The sequence below is a fragment of the Equus asinus genome, chromosome 6 (assembly GCF_041296235.1).
Source record: "Equus asinus isolate D_3611 breed Donkey chromosome 6, EquAss-T2T_v2, whole genome shotgun sequence".
In the NCBI taxonomy this organism is placed as follows: Eukaryota; Metazoa; Chordata; class Mammalia; order Perissodactyla; family Equidae; genus Equus; species Equus asinus.
Window position 1 is genome coordinate 86,064,400 of NC_091795.1, and position 19,912 is coordinate 86,084,311.

The 19,912-nt window shown below is 35.4% G+C and overlaps 1 protein-coding gene across 24 annotated transcripts in view; it reads left to right on the forward strand.

Moving 5' to 3' along the window:
• PUM2 (pumilio RNA binding family member 2) overlaps positions 1-19,912 on the forward strand; it is a 93,899-nt gene that overhangs the window by 17,083 nt on the left and 56,904 nt on the right. For 12 of the 24 annotated variants that reach the window (XM_044771997.2, XM_044771989.2, XM_044771993.2 and 9 more), the window contains exons 2-5: positions 5,243-5,311; positions 12,850-12,958; positions 16,213-16,400; positions 16,967-17,136. In XM_044771997.2, the coding sequence (XP_044627932.1) occupies positions 5,261-5,311; positions 12,850-12,958; positions 16,213-16,400; positions 16,967-17,136 (518 nt within the window). In that variant the 5' untranslated portion in view covers positions 5,243-5,260. Of the gene's footprint in view, positions 1-5,242; positions 5,312-6,256; positions 6,382-7,268; positions 7,343-12,849; positions 12,972-16,212; positions 16,401-16,966; positions 17,137-19,912 lie in introns of all 24 variants that reach the window. The other 12 variants (XM_070512554.1, XM_070512553.1, XM_070512558.1 and 9 more) reach the window with 6 other exon arrangements.

The following is a 19,912-nucleotide window of genomic DNA, read 5'->3' on the forward strand; positions in this document are numbered from 1 at the left end:
AGGGCAATATGGGAAACCCTGTGACGTACCTATGGAATAATGAAATGGACCGTGTCCAAATTTAGGGAATTTTGAAGAAACATTTAGAAATCAGAGGTGGTTTAAGCAGACTGTACTAGACATTAGAATGAGTTGTGTCATATTAAGATGGAGAACTTTGTGTGACTGAAAAGTGTAGGACACATTTGGACCAAGATTCCTTTACTTACCTTGGTAATTGGGGGGATATATATAAACATTCCTTCCCTACAAAATATATATGTATATAAAATTTTATATGTATATATGTTACATATATGTTGTGTGATAAAAGAAAATTTTGATCTCAAACTGGGTTTTGCTTTAAAACCCAGAGTGTGATGATGGTATGGCTAGAGAGATTTATTATAGCAGGTATTGGATATAAGTAAGTTGGTTCAGCTACATATGTTATAAAACCCATAATACAACGTTGAAATTTTCGCTTTAAATTGGCATACATATTTTGAAGAAATCAAGAGGAAAATATAGTCCTTTGTACCTACTTACGCACAAACTTAGCATTTCTGGTGCTCTTCATTGCTTCCTGATGATCTGAGTTTCCATCTGGTATCATTTCCCTTTAGCCTGAAGAATTTTTTTTTTAAGCATTTCTTATGGTGGAAGTCTGTTGTAATAAATTTTGTTTTTATCTAAAAATGTCTTTTTTTTTTTTTTAAAGATTGGCACCTGAGCTAACAACTGTTGCCAGTCTCCTTTTTTTTTTTTCCTGCTTTTTCTCCCCAAATCCCCCCAGTATATAGTTCTATATTTTAGTTATGAGTCCTTCCAGTTGTGGCATGTGGGACATCACCTCAGCGTGGCTTGATGAGCAGTGCCATGTGTGTGCCCAGGATCCCAGCCAGTGAAACCCTGGGGCCGCCGAAGCGTGTGTGCAAACTTAACCACTCGGCCATAGGGCCGGCCCCTAGAAATGTCTTGCTTTTAGCTTTTATTCTTGAAGGATATCTCCACCAGATATAAAATTCTAGGTTGGCATTTCTTTCTTCTTTCAGCACCTTAAAGTCTGGTCTTTCATATTCTGTTCCCCATTGTTTCTAGTATGAAAGTCAGTGGTCATTCATATCGTTTTTCCCCATTATGTAATGTTGCTTTTCCTTTAGCTGCTTTCAGAATTTTCTCTTATCTTTGGTTTTCAACTTTTTTTTTAATAATGTGTATGGGTATGGGTGTTTTGTTTTGATTTCCTGTTTATCTTTCCTGGGGTTCATTGAGTGACTTGAATCTGTAAATTTTACTTTCAGCAAATTTGGGGGAATTTCTGGGCATTGTTTCTTAAAATAACTTTACACTGCATTTTCTCTCTCCTTTTCCTTTCTTCCTATTGGAAATCTCTTGATCTATCTTCAAAATCACTGACCCTTTATCTCCTATCTGCTGTTAAGGGCATCCAGTGAAATTTTTGAAAGATTTTTTTTCAGTTTTAGAATTTCCAGTTGGTTGTTTCTATAGTTTTTCTTTATTTGCTGAAATTTTGTTTTTTCGTTCATTAGGACCATATTGTTTTCTTTCATTTTGAGCACAGTTATAGTAGTTGCTTTAAGATCTTTGCTCAGTCTAACCTCTGAGTCATCTTTTGGGTTGGTCTTCATTACTTTTTCCCATTAGTCTAGGTCACGTTTGCCTGTTTCTACATATTCCTAGCAATTTGGGTTGTGTTGCAGATATTCTATTTGATACATTGAAGGTACTCTAGATTCTGCTATGTTTTTGTGGTGAATATTGGTTTCTTGTTTGTTTTTGTTTTCATGAGACTCTGACTCCAAATTCCTGTGACTTCTGTGGTGGTCAGCAGTAGCAGACCTTTCTGCTTAGATCTCTTAGCCTTAGTTGGGTTGCTTGGAGTCTGCCCCATGCATGTACAGTGCAGAAATTGTCTAAAAATCTTAGCAGAATTTATATTCAGAATTTGGTTGTCTCCTTTTTGAAGCTTCCTCCCTCAGTTTCCAGCAGCTCTGGTTGCCCCAAACTCTGTCCTTTGGTTCTTCAAGCCTGGGTTCTCTATAGGAATTTTGGTGCCCCACCTCCATCCCCAGGCCTATCTTCAGGCAAAAAAGCTATAAAAACCTCACTCTGTACCAGTCCTTTCTTTGAAGTGTAGTGTGCACTCCAGTTTGTTTTTTAGTTGTTTTCCGTTACCCTCACATAGTTTTTATATTTTCGTCCAGAGCTTATAGTTATCTGCAGGAGGCTTTGGTCTGATAGGAATTATTCCTCCAATCACCAGGAAACATAGGAGACTTGTTTATTAAATAAACTCTTTGAGAACAGCGACCATATTTTAACTCATTTTTTTCTCTACAAAATCTTACACATTGAAGATGCCCAGTAAAAACTTACTGAATTGATGGAAGGATGAATGAAATGCGCGCTTTGTGAGAACTGTTAACGAATCCAGCTTTTCTAGCAAGTTATGAGAAAAGAATAGCTTATTTGCTATCTGAATATCGTCTTTGATGAAGTATCTGTTCAGATCTTTTGCCCATTTTTAAATTGGGTTGTTTGTTGTTTTATTTTTTTAATTGAGTTTTTATTGTATTCTGGATACAAATGCTGTGTCAGATACATGATTTGCAAATATTTTTCTCCTAGTGTGCAGTTTGTCTTTTCATTCTCTCATCAGTGTCTTTTGTAGCACATGTTCTTCTTGATGAAGTCAAAGTTTTAGATGTCAATTTTTCTTTTATGGACTCTGCTTTTGATATTGATCTAGAAACTCACTACCAAACACAAGATCACACAGCTTTCCTCTTTTCTCTAGATATTTTATATTGTTAGGTGTTACGTTTAGGTGTATGATCCATTTTGAGTTAATTTTTAAAGTGTAAGGTAATGTGTTGAAGTTCCTTTTTTGCATGTGGATATCCAGTTGTCCAAGTACCATTTGGTGCAGAGATTGAAGAGCTTTTTTTAATAGCTAACTTTTTTTTTTTTGGAGAAGATTAGCCCTGAGCTAGTGTCTGCTGCCTCTCCTCCTCTTTTTGCTGAGGAAGACTGGTCCTGAGCTAACATTTGTGCCCATCTTCCTCTATTTTATATGTGGGATGCCTGCTGCAGCGTGGTTTGATGAGCGGTCTGTAGGTCCGTACCTGGTATCCAAACCGGCAAACTCTGGGTCGCTGAAGTAGAACATGTGAACTTGACTGCTGTTCCACCACGCTGGCCCCTAATAGCTAACTTTTGAATGCTTATGTGCCCGGCACTGTTGTGTTTTATGTTATCTGATTCAGTTTTCACAACAAGCCATGTAGCAGCTGCTGCTTTTATCTTCCCAGGAAGAAATTGAGAAAAAACGGTTTAGGTTCCTTGTCCAGAGTTACAAAACTACTACCAACAGCCAGAACTATAATTTGAATCCAGTTCTGTCCCCTTGTAAGCCACATTGAGGAGTTTGAGCTTTGTCTTTAAGTCAAGGTCTAAAATATGTTAGTCAGGTGATCAGAGTACATTTAGAAAGATGACTAATTACATTTTGGAGATCAGTGTGTAGGTTAGGAAGACAGGAGAGGATTGCAGTATTTTATGTAAGAGATGATGGTAGTCTGCATAACCGGATAACTGGAAAATAGATTTAAGTGAGATGTAGGAGGCTGACTTTAGTGATTGTGTATTGGTGTAAGAAAGGAAAGAATTACGTTATAAGTGAGGAAGAAAGAAGGAGATAATTGGAAATTCTGAAGAGGAGAGAGATTTGGAGGCAAGGGTCCTAAGCATATACAGATAGTTCTCAAAGCAATGAGTGGATGAGATTGCTCAGAATAAAGGGTAAACAGAGTACCTTAGATAGAATTCTAAGAAACACTAACATTTACGAGTTGAGGAAACAAATAGGAGTCTGTGAAGAAGCGACTAAACACATGGGAAAGTAAAAAGAATTAAAAGAGATGAAGTAGCGACAGAGAACGTATTGCAGGAAGGGAGGAGTGCTTTGTAGTGTCAGACACTATGGAGTTTGAGAGAGAGAATTGACTGGTGAAAATAATAGAATTACATAGTAAGGCCCAAAAGTTTGAAGGCTGTGAATTTGTAGTGGCTTCAGGTTTTTTTGTTTTTGTTTCGGTGAGGAAGTTTGGCCCTGAGCTAAGATCTGTTGCCAGTCTTTCTCTATTTTGTATGTAGGATGCTGCCACAGCATGGCTTGATGAGTGGTTTGCAGGATCTGAACCTGCAAACCCTGGGCCACTGAGCAGTGTGCACGAAGTTAACCACTATGCCACCAGCCTGGCCCCAGGAATTTTTATTTTGTATGTGTGTGTAAAGAAGATCGGCCCTGAGCTAACATCTGCGCCAGTCTTCCTCTACTTTTTGTATGTGGGATAGCTCCACAGCATGGCTGACAAATGGAGTAGGTCTGCAACCAGCATCTGAACCTGGGCACCAAAGTAGAGTGTGTGGAACTTTAACCACTCAGTCCCCCCCCCCCAAATTATTCTTAAGGAAATGTGTGAGTATTATAATTACTCTCACAGCTGATTAATTTATCTATTGCTTTGAGGTAGAACTGTATCACCATTTAAATATTTTCAGTGAAATGTTTTTTATCATTGCTATAAGATCTGCAAATAATGAAATGCTGAGAAATTTTGAAAAATCTTAAAGAAATAATGCAAAATAATTTTGTGATAGGAACTACAACATAAAAAAACAAGATAGCTATTTTAGTATGCGAGCTCACTTCTTCTAGTCTTTACTTTCCTTCTCTTCTTTTGCTCAAGAAGCTAGTAAGGGGGCTGGCCGTGTGGCCAAGAGGTTAAGTTCGCGCACTCCACTTTGGTGGCCCAGGGTTTCACCAGTTCACATCCTGGGTGTGGACATGGCATTGCTCATCAAGCCATGCTGAGGCGGCATCCCACATGCCGCAACTAGAAGGACCCACAACTAAAAATATACAACTGTGTACCGGGGGACTTTGGGGAAAAAAAGGAAAAGTAAAAAAATCTTAAAAAAAAAAAAAGTAAGGGTTTCTTTTTGCACACAGAATAACCCAGGAACCCTTGATCCCAGATTTTCCTACAAATTAGAGTGTAGATTGCTGTCATGTTGTCTGTTTAGGAAAACCTGTCTTCATGGAGAAATGGATTCTTGCCCTTCTCAGCTCATGCTAACATCAGTAATAGCAGCAATATACTAATATAAAAATAGTTAATGCAATCTCTTTCTTAAATTTTTCTTTCTACTAATTTTTGTTTTTGTCATTCAACAGGTTTGATCTGTGGATGAAATGAATCATGATTTTCAAGCTCTTGCATTAGAATCTCGGGGAATGGGAGAGGTAAATACTTATGAATACTAAGAATGCATACCTCACTTTGATTATTTGAGCCATTGAGATTTTTTTTAATCATAAATCTTTTTGAAAATAGTGGTTATGTCTTCCACATGATGTGGGTTTTTTAAAATCTCGGATTATTCAATTTTGTAGTTGTAGTGATTACCAGACTTTTTTTTTTTTTTAAACTTTCAGCAGTAATTTTTAGTGAGATTGTATCTAGTTGATTTGATTGCCTTGGTTAGATAATGTCTTATATTTTGGTAATGAAGCATAATTACTTTGCTCAGAAAAGAACCTTCCTTGATCCTTGTCCTGCTGTTTTATATATGTATGCTGTGTTTGCTTAGCCACACGTAATTGTTCACTATTCTCTTCCAAAAATCTCTCCTTGTTCTCTGTTTGCTTAATAAACTTCTAGAAGACTCAACTGAAAAAGACTCTTAATCTATTGTCCCGTTGCCATCTGCGGTAGAATTAATTACTTCCTCATCTGACTTCTAGATCTTTATACGTACTTTTATTATATTACTAGTTACAGTTTATTTGTTTTATATTAGTTTCCTCTGTAGATCGTTAGCTTTAAATGACTAGCATATAGTGAGCACTTAAATTTTTGAATGGACTTTATCAGTCCTGTTAATCTGTGATTTTCATTGGGGCATCCCATTTAACCTCACCATTACATAGCTTAAGGCATCAAAAATACTAGTTTTCCATATACCTAATGAATATTTAGAAAACTTTAATTGATTATGAAAGCCCTTGTGGTCACATCTTTATTTTGTCATGTTCTATAGTACTAACATAGTGTGGAGTTTGATAATAGAAAATAATGGTGAACAGAACTTAAGATGTGTAATTAACTGCTTGCTCCTGGAGATTATTTTACTTTGGTAGATTAGAGACCTTCATGAGACTCACTCCATCCAATGCTGTGCTCTTCAGATGCAGAAAAAGAGTCCAGTCACTCCTCTGGGCCACAAGAGGGCACCCTGCAGCTAGCTAACCCTCCCCTTCTGCAGAACAGCGTTTTCCAAAGAGTTTGTCATTTTCAGAGGACTGATTTAAGGGTGAGTTAAGGTGCTTAAGCTTAAGTATTGCCAAAGTAAACTTGTTAGTCCAGTGCGTAAGGTAAAATTCTAGGCCCTAAGAAAAACTTGTGAAAGGGAATAATATTTTAGACAGAAAAACTACAGCTTCACTGAAATGCAGTGGCTGCTTAGGCATTATTTACACTATGGGTGAATAAAATTTGAGAAGTAGTTGAAAAGGGCTTTTGTTTTTCCCTGCTGCTTGTTTTCTTTCGTCTTTAGAAAATAGAATAACGTATCTTAAAAGCAGGTTTGAACAGTGTTTCAGCCTAGTCTGTGACAAACTTGAACTTGATGACTTTTTTAAGAGGAAGTAGTCAAAACCTTATCTTAATTCTATATAGACGCCAACACTTTACTTCCCAGATCTACATTGTGTATACGTTTACAAATTGGCTCTTTTTTACCTCCCTTTCTAAATAGTATTTGATAAATCCTAAGAGATCTTTGCAGTTAAAAAAAGTCATGATCAGAAATAGTAGTTGAAAGAGTTTAGTTAGTTATTTAGGGGTGGAGGAGGGATATTTGAGGTTTCTGGAAAAGAGAGAAGCTAAGTTGAATAGTACATTAAATGATCTAAGCTTAAATCTAGGCTTTCTTAATGGAAATGTCAGAGATGCAGAGTAAAAGTGGCTAGAGTTTTAGACTGCCTGCTTTTTTGGTGGATAGCAGCAGGTCAGTGCTTCTGTGAACTTCATCTAGTAAAAATGTGTTTTTAAATAAGATGTTATTCACAAATTAAGTTTTTTTCTTAACTGTTTACCGGCTAATTCTTTTACCTCGAAGAGATAGCTAAGAAACCTACTGAGGTTTCTGTCTCTGGGTTCTCTCTCCCACAAGCCTTTCTATCTTTCCTCACCTCGTAGGCAGCAGGGAACCTTCTGGGATTTCCTTCTTTGCCTGTCTCTCTCTCACCAGTCTTCTCCTCCTTTCCTGACAGGTGAGGTTTTTTGTTTTTGTTTTATCCCAGAATTGATTTTAATAAATTGAAAGCAGCCTAAAGTTTCTGGCTCTTGAGTTTTCTAAAATTGTTTATTTTTTTAATGTGACATCCTTTTTTAATGGATTGCCCTATTCTTGACTTTTTCTTTAAAAATAAAGTTTCCCTAATTATGTCTTCAGTTGTTGTAAATCTCTAATGTACAAAGCATTGTACTTCATGTAGGGCTGTTGTCAAATGTACTGGTTTTTGTAGATCGTGATAGCTTTACTGACCCATCGTCAGAAGGGCAGTCTCTTCTAGTTCATCCAGAAGTAGCAACAGATTTGTATTCATCCATTCATAAACTTATCCTTTCCATTTTTTTCATAGCATATTTTGGTTAGAAGAGCTACCAATATGTGTTATGTCATGTGCATTAAAAAGAGCAAAGCTGGGGCCAGTCCTGTGGCCCAGTGGTTTAAGTTCACACACTCCACTTTGGCGGCCCAGGGTTTCGCTGGTTCGGATCCTGGGCGCGGACATGGCATCACTCATTAGGCCATGCTGAGGCTGCGTCCCACATGACACAACCAGAAGGATCCATAACTAATATATATAACTATGTACTGGGGGAATTTGGGGAGAAAAAGCAGGAAGAAAAAAATAGGGAACTGCAAAACATTAAAAAACAATTAAAAAAAAAGCAAAGCTAATCCATAGGAGGTTGAACTCAGCTTCATTAGTATAGTGTTTATATATATATAAAATATAGTGTGTGTATATATGTATATGTAAGTTCCTGTTTATTTTTTAAGTAAGGAGAAAGAGGCCCCTGCCGGAAATTCTTTAGGGAATCCAGAATATAACTTTAAATCACTGAGTTAATGTGTTTTATTTTGGGAGTATTTTCATAGCATACTGTGATAAATAATGCTCCCTCCTTTCTTTTTGGACACAATAATTTTTTTTTAAACAATATTTCTTTAAATAATATGTAAAGAAAATATTAAAGAAAATTTGTGTGCTAAGATCCCAGGTAGTCTGGTGAGGTAGAAAACAAGGTGGATAGGGGTGTAAGGAAATTTCTGTTTTCTCTCAGATCTATCACTAGTGCTGTGACCTTGAGTACGACTAATTTCTTTGAAGATAAGAAGAAGAACCTTTTGTATGAACCACATACATATTTCTCTCAAGTGCTCCAGCTCTGATCTGAGCTGTTAGGGATAACCGGAATTGGAAACCACCTGTTTTAAATGGTGTTTAAATAGCTGATCATAGTTTTGTCTACATAAATCCATATCTTAACAATTGTATCTTAAGCTTTATCCACTTTCATGAATACCCACATTGTATGGGCTGAATATCATGACAATATCTTAAACTTTTATTTTTTCAGTATATTTAGTGGTGGTCTAATAATGGAAGTTTTCAGAAATGTTGATGAATTAGAGTATGATTGAAAAGAACCATCTTCTACAGTAGTTAAGTGTAAAGAGAATGGGCCTTAGAATTAATTCTAATGAGATGTGAATTCAAGTCTTGATGCTGCCATTTACTAACTATGTAACCTTGGGCAATTTATTTAACTTCTGATTCTGTTTCCTTATGCAAAATGTGACTATTAGGCAACCACTCTTTCTAAGTAGGGGGGTTTCATGATCCCCCTAGGATATTCAGACAGACTCAAAAAGAAAGCAAACAGCTATAGACAAGATTTTTTTAATGAATGATATTGTAATCCTTTAAAATAATCAGCCAGTTGAATGTTGCTGATTAGCATGTTGTTCATGTTTTATGATATTAAAGGATTCGTACTTTTGGTAGTGAGGATACCTGATACGTATGTGTGTGCTGTGTGCTGGATGCTGTTCTAGGCAGTTTACTTTATCTTCTTTCGTTCTGGCCTCCTAGAAACTCTATGACACTAGCTTTATTATTATTTTTTTACAGATTGGCACCTGAGCTAACTATTGCCAATCTTCTTCACCCCCCTCACCCCCTTGCTTTTTCTCACCGAATCCCCCCAGTACATAGTTGTATATTTTAGTTCGGGTCCGTCTAGTTGTGGCACGTGAGATGCCATCTCAGCATGGCCTGAAGAGCAGTGCCGTGTTGGCGCCCAGGATCTGAACCAGCGAAACCCTGGCCCGCCAAAGCGGAGTACACGAACTTAACCACTCGGCCATGGGGCCGGCGCCCCAGTAGCTTTATTATTATCTTTACAGATGAGGAAACTGAAGCTCGGAACAGTTAATTAACTGGCCTAAGGCCATGTGTTAATGCTTGAAGAAGAGTTTGAATTCATGAGTGCCTTGACTATTTGTAGTATTGCTGCCCATTGGAAGTGATGACATCTAAAAATGTTTAGTGGTCATAGTAAGTGATATTAGGGATGGAGAAGATTTGGGGAAATAGACGTATAGCCTTTAAATCTTTTTAATTCTTAGGATTATGTTAGTTTGATTGGTTTGGTGATTTTACATAACAATTTGTATTAGAAGAATCTGAAGTGTAAGTGCACCTCCTTATTTTATTATTTATTTTGAGGCAGTGTGCTACAGTGTTTACTGATTTCTTTGGAGATGGAGAGGGCAAGCCGAAAATGCTTCTTGAAGTAAAGAACTAATAAAATGGTGGGCAGGTGGGGGATAAATTTGTATGTCCACTCAATCATTTCTGAGTCGGAAGGATTGGGGAGCAGGTTGACAAATCCGGAGTTGCTTGACCTTGGTTTAGAGCTTTTGTGAATTAGGAAACTAATATTAAGTGATAATGGGTAATATATTTTATAGATCTTTAAGATCTGTTAGCCCTTGTTTTCTCTAATGTGCTTCCCCACTTCTGCTACAGTAAAAGAGTCTCCAGGGGCAAATCACTGTTTTTATTGCTGTTCCAACCAGCACACCACTTTTATCTTTTTTTTTTTTTTAATAGTTCTGTCCTGAATTGTTGCCTTTCTCTATATTTAGTTGATTTTAACTTATTCTTGGTCACAAGCTAGTAGTTTCTCTGTAAGTATTTGAAATCGGCATCTAAACTGTCACAGAAAGCTGTTTCTAGAATATTGATAAAGGCCTTTGTTAGGAGGTGTTAATTCTGTTAACTACTGAGTTATTTTCTGTGCACGATAACTTATAAATGTTTGCAAAATGAAGAAATATTCATAGCACAGTGTTTGGCAGAAAGTAGGCACACTGGGTAAGTGCTTGACATAAATCTTTTTCCTTAGTTGTACAGTTTGTGTTTTAAGGCAGTGATCTATGAGATGCTGCTAAAGCAGTCCTGGAACCTTATCCCAGAAGACTTTGGAATAGTCTCCTCAAAGAGATTCTATTATTTCTACTACCTCAGACAATTAGTTTGTTTCAGCTGCTTCTATGTCTGTGATAAATGCTTCTATTAAGTTGTTATAACTTTATTTTCTGTTCCTTATTGTTACTCTATTTTGATATTGAAACATTTTTCTTCATGCAGTGTGAGATAAAAGCATTTTTTTAAATTCTCTCAGGAACCATTTTCTCCTGCCTGAAATAGCTTTATTTGCAATATTTTTAAGGGATTAACTTGGGTTTTACTGTGAATAAATGTTAATTATTTAAATATATCAAGTACAGTGTTTTAGTATTATCAGATTTACATTTTGTTTGAATAAAATACACGAAACTTTTATAGTGAGATTTTTAAAAATTGAAGGGATGGAGGTTGTATTTTACTGGGATCTTTGTTAGAGCAGATTGTTGTCTTAAGATGTCTGTACTTTAAATACAAATCATTTGTAGCACAGGGAGATTGTAACATGCAAAAACTTTTGTTTTTTAAATAGCAGAAGTTAATTTCCTTTAAAATTAAAAATATTTAGCAAAAGGTCTGTAGATTAAGACCATGCCCAAATTGAATTTTCCCTCCTTCCTTCAAAGCTGCTTCTCCCATTTTTTTCTGTTCTGGTCAGTAATACTACCATTTATCTTGTTACCGAAATTTTAAAGTTGTATCCTTTTTGTCACCCCCCCCCCCCCGCCATTTGTATTCATATCCTATTGACTCTCCTAGATGTCTCTCAAATCCCTTTTATTTTCTCAGTTCTCTCTGCCAGTACCCTGTTTGAATTCTTGTCATCTTGTCCCCATTGTTGTAATTCTCCTAAACTGATCTTCTTGCCTCCAGTCTAGAATATTCATTATTCTTACAATTTAACAACTTGAGTGGTTTTCTAAAACATAATATCACTCTTGCCAACCTCTCTTGATTCTCGCTTGCTTCAATGTGTAATACAGGGTTTCTTTAGCATGTCTTTAAGGTTCCTCATAATCTGACCTGGATAGCTTTACCAGCATCAGCTTTGACTTTCCCGCATCTGTTCCTCCATCTTACACCCTGTTCTACACACTGTGCGTTTTCTCAAGTTGTTCATGATTTACTGTGTCTTCCTCACCTTCCACTCACACTTTCAACCCCCAAAACACACACAGTCTTACCTCCCAGACCCAATTCACGTTTTACTAAGTTCATTTTATTATAGTTAGTTTATATGTTTGTGAGCTCTCTGAAGATGAGGTCACCATGCGCTCAAGGAGACAAACACAGGTAATGTAGTGTGATAAGTGTAGTAATAGAAGTATATACAGGTTTAATTATGAGCACTGAAAGACTGGGTATCTAATTACAGGCTGAGAGGGAAGAGTATCTTACAAATGCTTATTTAAAATGCTAAATGCATATCTCAGAAAACCAATCTATTTTTTTCAAACAAACATATCCCCCAGTCCACTTCCTCTCTGTGTCAGAGAAGGTAGAGAGGAGAGGCCTGGATGCATATTAAAGTATCGTTAGGAATTGGCCAAATGTATATTTTGAGTTAGCAGTGAATGGTTGCATCAACACAGTTTTTATGTAATGTGTATATCACAATACAGGATAGGTAGAGCACAGGGCTTTGCCATTATCATCTCAAAAGTATTTCAGGATCTTTTGTGTGTGTCTCTTCTACCTTCTGTAGCTTCCTGATTTGGGAGTGATAGATTGCTAGTATTCAGGACCTAGGAAGAGTTGTCAAATTCACTTCCATTGAATAAGTGAAGTAAGAATGAAAATACATTTTCTATCATGGAAGCTGTAGGATAAGAGGTGATCCATCCAAGGGCAGTATTTGGAAGTAAAGGAAAAATTTTGATCATTTATATAGATATTTTTATCGTATTTGTGTTATCTGTATTGAGAAATTTAGTCTTTTGAAAAAATTTATGTGTAAAGAAAACCACTTACTAGTAAAACCATTTGGGAAATGTAGAAAAGTCAAAAGTGGACTTTGATTAATGTTCAGGTCTAGAATTATCAGAGCCAGTGCCCAAAACATAAGTGGAAGTTATTTTATTTTTAATAAGACAAATTAGGAAATGAGTCATTGAATTTTCATTAGCATTGAAAAGTAACTTGTACTTATTAGTGGTAAGTTTGCTTTCCTTTACATATTAGTTCTTTGTAACTAGAGTAAAATTTAAATGTAATATTTTTTCCCTCCCACATAGCTTTTGCCTACCAAAAAGTTTTGGGAACCTGATGATTCAACAAAAGATGGACAAAAAGGCATATTTCTTGGGGATGATGAATGGAGAGAGACTGCATGGGGAACTTCTCGTAAGTTATTGGTGTATGTGTGAGAGTTATTAATTTTCTTGCATTTTTTAAAAACCTGTCTCCCCTCAGACAGTATTTGGAGAAAATTTGTGATGTCTTTGTTGAGGATTTCGTAAATCTTTACAATGTGCATTTTCTTATGTAAATTAATCCTTATCTAATGGTCCACTTATTGATTAGAAGTGTTTGTCACAGTAAGATTTTTATTTTTTTGTTTTATTTGAAGTTAACTCTGAATTTCCATTAAAACAGAGGACACATTTCAACCATAGGAATTTTAAATCTTAAATTGTATCAGAAGATAGTGACTCATTTATCTAATTTTGGCTCAGTCTCACTTTATTAGACGTTAGCCACATCCAGAAAGAAAGTAAACTCCCTTAGTAAGGTAGAATTCCCAGAAAGGGAGCAGGCTTTGAATGTTTTTGATATCTATAAGTAGTGAAGAGAGACTTATGTCCAAGAAACCATTAAGGGAAAAGGCACCTGGTATCTAAGGAGTGTAACTCACAGGAGTGACCGTATATATTGGTACATTAAAGAGCACAGTTAGATTTCTTAAAATAGTGCTGATTATATTTTTAAATATTTCTGATTAGTAAAATGTGAGAGATATATACATGTATTTTACAAATAAGTTTTCTTTTTTTCTGAGGAAGATGGACCCTGAGCTAACATCTGTTGCCATTCTTCCTCTATTTTGTATGTGAGTTGCTGTCACAGCATGGCCACTGATAGATAAGTGGTGTAGATCTGCACACAGGAATTGAACCCGGGCCACTGAAGTGGTGTGCACCAAACTAACCACTAGGCCACTGGGGCTGGCCCAGTTTTCTCTTTTTATAAGAGTTTAACGTAGCTTGTTAAAGCTATACAAAATGACCAAAGTAATATAAAAAGAAATTTCTGGATGATAATTATCAAATTAGCCTTATATTTTGAGTATGAATTACAAGGTATTTCTTTATTCTCCAAATCATTAAAATATATATTAAGAGATTTTAAAGTCCTTTATAGTTTTAAAAATTGTTACTAAACTAAATTAATTGCCAAAAAGTTAGGAAGTGCTGGAAAGTTTTAGTGATTAGTACTCTTTTACAGTCATCATTGATAAAGATTAAAAACTTTGGTAGCTACTAATTTAGACTAGAATTTCCTTAAAATACTGGGAATTTTCTTTGAGTTCAACCAATATGTGATATAATATGCCAGGTTTGGAGAATACAAAGATAAATGAGATACAATCCTTGCCCTCAAGGAATTTTTTTTTCTGGATTTATGAGACTGGACTCAATTTAAATTATTCAGTTATTTGGACTAGGATACATTTTTCCCATGAAAGGCACCTTCTTTGCTAAAATCACATGTGCTTGAAAACTTGGTTGATAAACGTGTTTTGAAGGTTGAATGGTTAATTGCTTTACTTGCCAGAACTAAATATTTTGTAAAGCATTCCAAAGCAAAGCGTCTTGAGCACAACATGGTAATGAGAAATAATGGTATTATTTTCAGTATGGGTGGTAGGGAAATAGTTTTGGTATGTTATATTTGGAGGACAACTAGTACCAGCAGTAAAACGTTTAAACAACATATTTATACATTCCTATTTCTTTTTTGTGTCAAACTTATAATTTTAGTTAATTCCTTATACCATTCCCTCTCCCAACTTAACTTTCTTAGTTGTATGGATAAAATTTTAAGGATAAATAATTAGTCTTTACCAGGAGACATGAGAAAATTAGAAATGAATGGAATTATTTTGTTTACTGAACAAATGTCTATTGAATGTCAAGCACGTACAAATATGAATAACACATTCCTTGTCCTAAAGGAATTGTCATTCTAACAGAGACCTTTCTATGCATGCAGGAAACTTTATCATAGACATGTTTCTTTCTCAGCTGAACTGAGCTACTTGTGATTGTTAATTTCATTGTGTTCTCCTGGCTCTTCCAGGCCTTTGAAGGTGCTGGTTTCTCTAACTGAAATGCTCTTTAGACCCTACCTTCACCTGTTTTTTCGCTCACTTTAACTCTTTCCCTTCATATCACCTCCTTTGGGATTCACACTGAGACTGGGAAAGATTAATGCCCCTTCTTTCTGTTCCCGTAGTATCCTGGGTTTCTTTTATTGAAGCACTTTTGCTCTATTATTACTGCCTTCTAATTAACCTGTAATCTCTTTGAGGTCAGGGACTGTCTTGTTTTTCTTGGATTCTCCGTACATGTACAATATCTGGCACATGAGAGAGAGTAAATCAGTATTTGAGCTATGTGACTGAATGGGTGAATGGTTGAATGAAGAAATATAGTAACTAATCACTCATGGATAAAGGTACTGAAATGGAAATGTTTTAATATGGTTTAACAAAAGTAGCATTTAAAAATTATTACAGTTAATGAAATGATGACTTGAGTTCAGTCCTTTAAGGACTAGACCTAATATTGAGTATTATAGATGTTCATAAGTGAGTCCGAGGTAGCTGGCAGTTCCTTAAACAATTTTTTTGGGGGCAAATCTATTTGAGTGTTGCCTCATGTTTTATTATATATGTATTCTATTTGCTCTCAGATCATATATGTTGCTTTTTCTTTTTGTCACAAAAATATGTAGAAAAGGTATTTGTACCAGGTGAATAATTTTTTGTTAAAAATAAATGGAAAACCTTTAAACTAGAAGGGATTTTAAAAAATAAACTTTAGATGCTACTTAGATTTTACACCAAGAATAGGAAGTTCTGTGATACTACTGGCTTTTCCAAACTCTCTCGTGGATATAGCAATACAGCTATATGTTATTAATCTGTCCAGTACATAACTGTGAGCTTGAGACATGCCTCTGCCGATTTAGGAGGAGTTATTTTTATTCTTCTAGGTTTTTATCCCTGAAGGTTTTTGTTTTGAATTGTTATGAATTGCTAAAAGAACTTTAACTTATTAATAAGATGCTTACAAGCAACTGAGCCTTCAGGTTAGTGTTTCTGTCTCCACCGACCTTTTGGTTTGACTCTTCTTCACATAGACTTTTACCTGGTGTTTTTTTTTAACCAAATGAGTCTTTCTGTCTGTGTTCTCAAGAAATGTGTCTAGTCCAGTGAATCTCAACAGAATGAAGAGCTTTTTATAAATATTATAATAACATTCAAAATAAAGCAATATGCCAGTTTTTCTTACTTTGGTATATTAATTTATGTAAATACATTTGGGTTACTGTGAAAACAACAAATATGTCATTGTGTTCTTTCTTCCGAACAGACCATTCAATGTCCCAGCCTATTATGGTACAGAGAAGATCTGGACAGGGTTTTCATGGAAACAGTGAAGTAAACGCAATACTGTCTCCGCGATCAGAAAGTGGAGGCCTTGGTGTGAGCATGGTAGAATATGTATTAAGTTCTTCTCCTGCTGATAAATTGGATTCTCGATTTAGGAAGGGAACTTTTGTAAGTATTTTGAAAAAAGAAATATTTAATGATTACTCAATGGTTATTTGGTTATCTTTAAGTCATTTTATTTTTCTGGGCCTTCCAAGAGCTAAAGGAAATTTTGTAGCTATTGGTGCTCTTGTTTTCTTCTCTTGGCCACTTCTTGAAATACACAGAACAGTAGAACCACTGGGAGTATTTGTAATCTTAACCATATTACAAAAATCAAATCATATTAATTAAAAAACATAATTTGCAAGATTAAAATTGCTTATTCATGGTAGTGCTTTATCTGAAAGTAACTAAACGAAATCATCTATGCATTAAGTAGAATTTTAATCTCATTTGTGGTGTTACTGCTTTTCCAGCACCGCTATAGTTAAGGTTGCCTTAGCCCTTCTGTTATAAATTACTGGTTTGTACTAAATTTTTTGGCCTTTGATAAATTAGTTGCCTACGAAATTAAAATAAGATTCAATGCTTTTATTGTTTACATGCACTATAGTGTAGTTTTAGGTCACCTTTTGGTGCCTTTTTTTGTGTGCTATTAAATATTCAGAATCAAACAGATTCTTTTTCCTCAGGGCACTAGAGATGCTGAAACAGATGGACCTGAGAAAGGAGATCAAAAAGGCAAGGCTTCTCCATTTGAGGAGGACCAAAACAGAGATCTTAAACAAGGAGATGATGATGATTCTAAAATAAATGGCAGAGGTTTGCCAAATGGAATGGATGCCGATTGCAAAGATTTTAAGTAAGATTTTAATTTTCTCGAGAAGAAAAGCGTATCTCTTTAGGGATTATTACTACTAGCCGATGTGACTGATTTAGACGTTTTTCCAGTTTTGGTTTACTTTATTGCCCTTTGTACTTTGTGTTAATTTAGAGGAAGATTAAATTTTTTATAAGGAATATTAGATAATGATTATGGGCCATTTTTAAAAAGGTAGTTCTTCAGAACAGTCTCTAAAACAGTGCATTCCATTTAAGGAATATTGTTAGAAGCTGCTGTTATCTTTCTGCTAATATGGTAGTCTAAATTTTAACTTTTCCTTCCCTGTTAAAATTTAGTGGATTTTAGGTTTATTCTGTGATTTTTCTTGGCAAACTCTTCTTGCGGTTGCTCTTGAGCACCTTTCTGTGGAGTTTCCTCTTCCTTTTACCCGTATATTGAATCCCCTATCCTCCGTTTAACTCTTAATCTTGGATATGAGGAAACATCATTAGCTTAGGAGCTGTGACCTTTCTTCTTAAAATATGTGAGTTTGTGCTAATACTTAAGGTTCCTGAAATTAGGGAGAGGGGGAAATGTTAGAAACCAAAAAGTTAGCTTTAAGCTCAGAATTCTTTAAGTTGTAGCTTTTTAGTTGTCTCTTTATGGCAAGTAAATAAGTATTTATTTTCTTCTAGCCTTTGGTCTTAGATTAGGTAGTGCACATTTATCTAAATTATTCATACTGATTTCCTATACTTTATACATTAATACTCACATGTTTTAGGGCCTATACCTGAAAATGAGCTGTTTCTTTGAGATCTTATAAACCATGGAATCTCAGTTAACTGAGTGTAGGTACATGTGGGTGGTATACTTTTACATTTATTGCTTTTAATTATCAAAAGCAGTAACACTGCTTCTTAAAAACAGTGCCATTTGTATCTAAGTGCAAAAAAGCATCCAAAACCAGTAAACCTCTTTTGACAAGAAATAAATTTAATGCTATTCAATTTCTTTTAGAACCTTGTCCTGATTTTGCTCTTCTGTTATTACCTAATCTTAAGTTTTAGTCAAGGGCATGCATTTAAAACTGAGTTGATTATAAACCCTTCGGAGTATACATTTATAATTGAAGTGTTAATACACCATTAACTATAGCAAGAAAATAGCACCACTGGTACCACGATGACTTTTTGCTGTTGTATCCTTTGCTTTTTGCTATATTAGAGTTGTTTTGTATGAAAGGCTATACTTCTCCATATTAATATGAACTTTACATTTATTAGCATTCTAATTTTATTCCATTAAGTTTGGGGTATGTATTTAAAATTGTTTATGAATTATTTTAGATAGAGTACTTGACAATGCACAAATGTTTCAGAAGCTGTTGCCATATGGTCAGTATGCTAGCACATCATTAATATGTACATTAGCTAATACATCATCAGTATGTACATTACTGGAGTAGAACTGAAAGGAATGAAAGAACTATACAGAAGGCTTTTTTTTAATTGGCTGATTTTAAAGATGTTTTCAGTTTTATTTTTGTTCCTATATATTCTGAATGAAAAACAAACCTTTGGAATACAGGTGGTCCTCCGTATCTAGATTCAGCCAACCACGGATCAAAAGGCCTATGGTCGTTGCCTCTGTACTGAACATGTACAGACTTTTTTTCCTTGTCATTATTCCCTAAACAATACAGTACAACAGCTATTTACATTGTATTAGGTATTAGAAGTAACGTAGAGATGATTTAAGGTATATGGGAGGATGTGCCTAGGTTATATGCAAATACTACACCATTTTATATAAGAGGCTGGCATCCGTGGGGCCGGTCCTAGAACCAGTGCCCTGCAGAAACCAAGGGACGCCAATATTCATATGAAAAATTAGGTGTGGTTAAAGGGGAAGGAAATTTGAATTTTCTTTTAATGTTGCAAGGACAGTGCTTGATTTTTAAGTCAAATATAAGTTCCCCTAAATATCTGGAGAACAATTCTTATAATTAATTGCTTTTTAAAATGCTCTGTACATGTTAGCAAATTTATCCCAACATGAAGCACCTACAGTTGGGGACAGATTTACATAGGTATAACAACTGGCATTGAAAGCCAGGTAAAATTGTTACTGCCATTTATTTAGTGTACTTATGTTTAAATATGCTGTGAACTCATGATTCCTCAGAACAGCCTTATTTCTTGTGAGGGAAAGGATCTCATGTAAAATATTCTGTAGAAGAAAAGAGACTGCAGATGAGGATCAATTACGTCTAGAAATAAAGTTTAGACCATGAAGGATGTTGATAAAAAGAGAAGACAGTCAGCACCACATAGCAATATTTTGGTCAGCAATGGATCACATATATGATGGTGGTCCCATACAATTAATACTACATAGCCTAGGTGTGTGGTAGGCTATACAATCTAGGTTTGTGTAAGCATACTCTGTGATGTTTGCTTGACAATGATGACGTCGCTTAACAAAGCATTTCTCAGAACGTATCCCTGTTGTTAAGTGATGCATGACTATAGTCTGCGCTAAAAATTTAGTGCAATGTTAATAAATTTCTTGGGAAAATTAAGAAGGCTAGACAGTAGAGAAAGTTGCTTTTTTTATATGTAGAGTTATGCTTTTCATTGATGTACATAATTTTTGGTAAATGTTCTCCGTTTCTTTCTGGTAATTTAAAGTGAAACGATTTGGTGTGATAAAGATGGTTTGGGGAGAGCTGTCGTAGAGGGTTTCCACAAATAGTTATTTTGTTCTCGTTAGTTGAAAGCACGAGGTCATCTCTTCAGTCTCAATAAGGAAA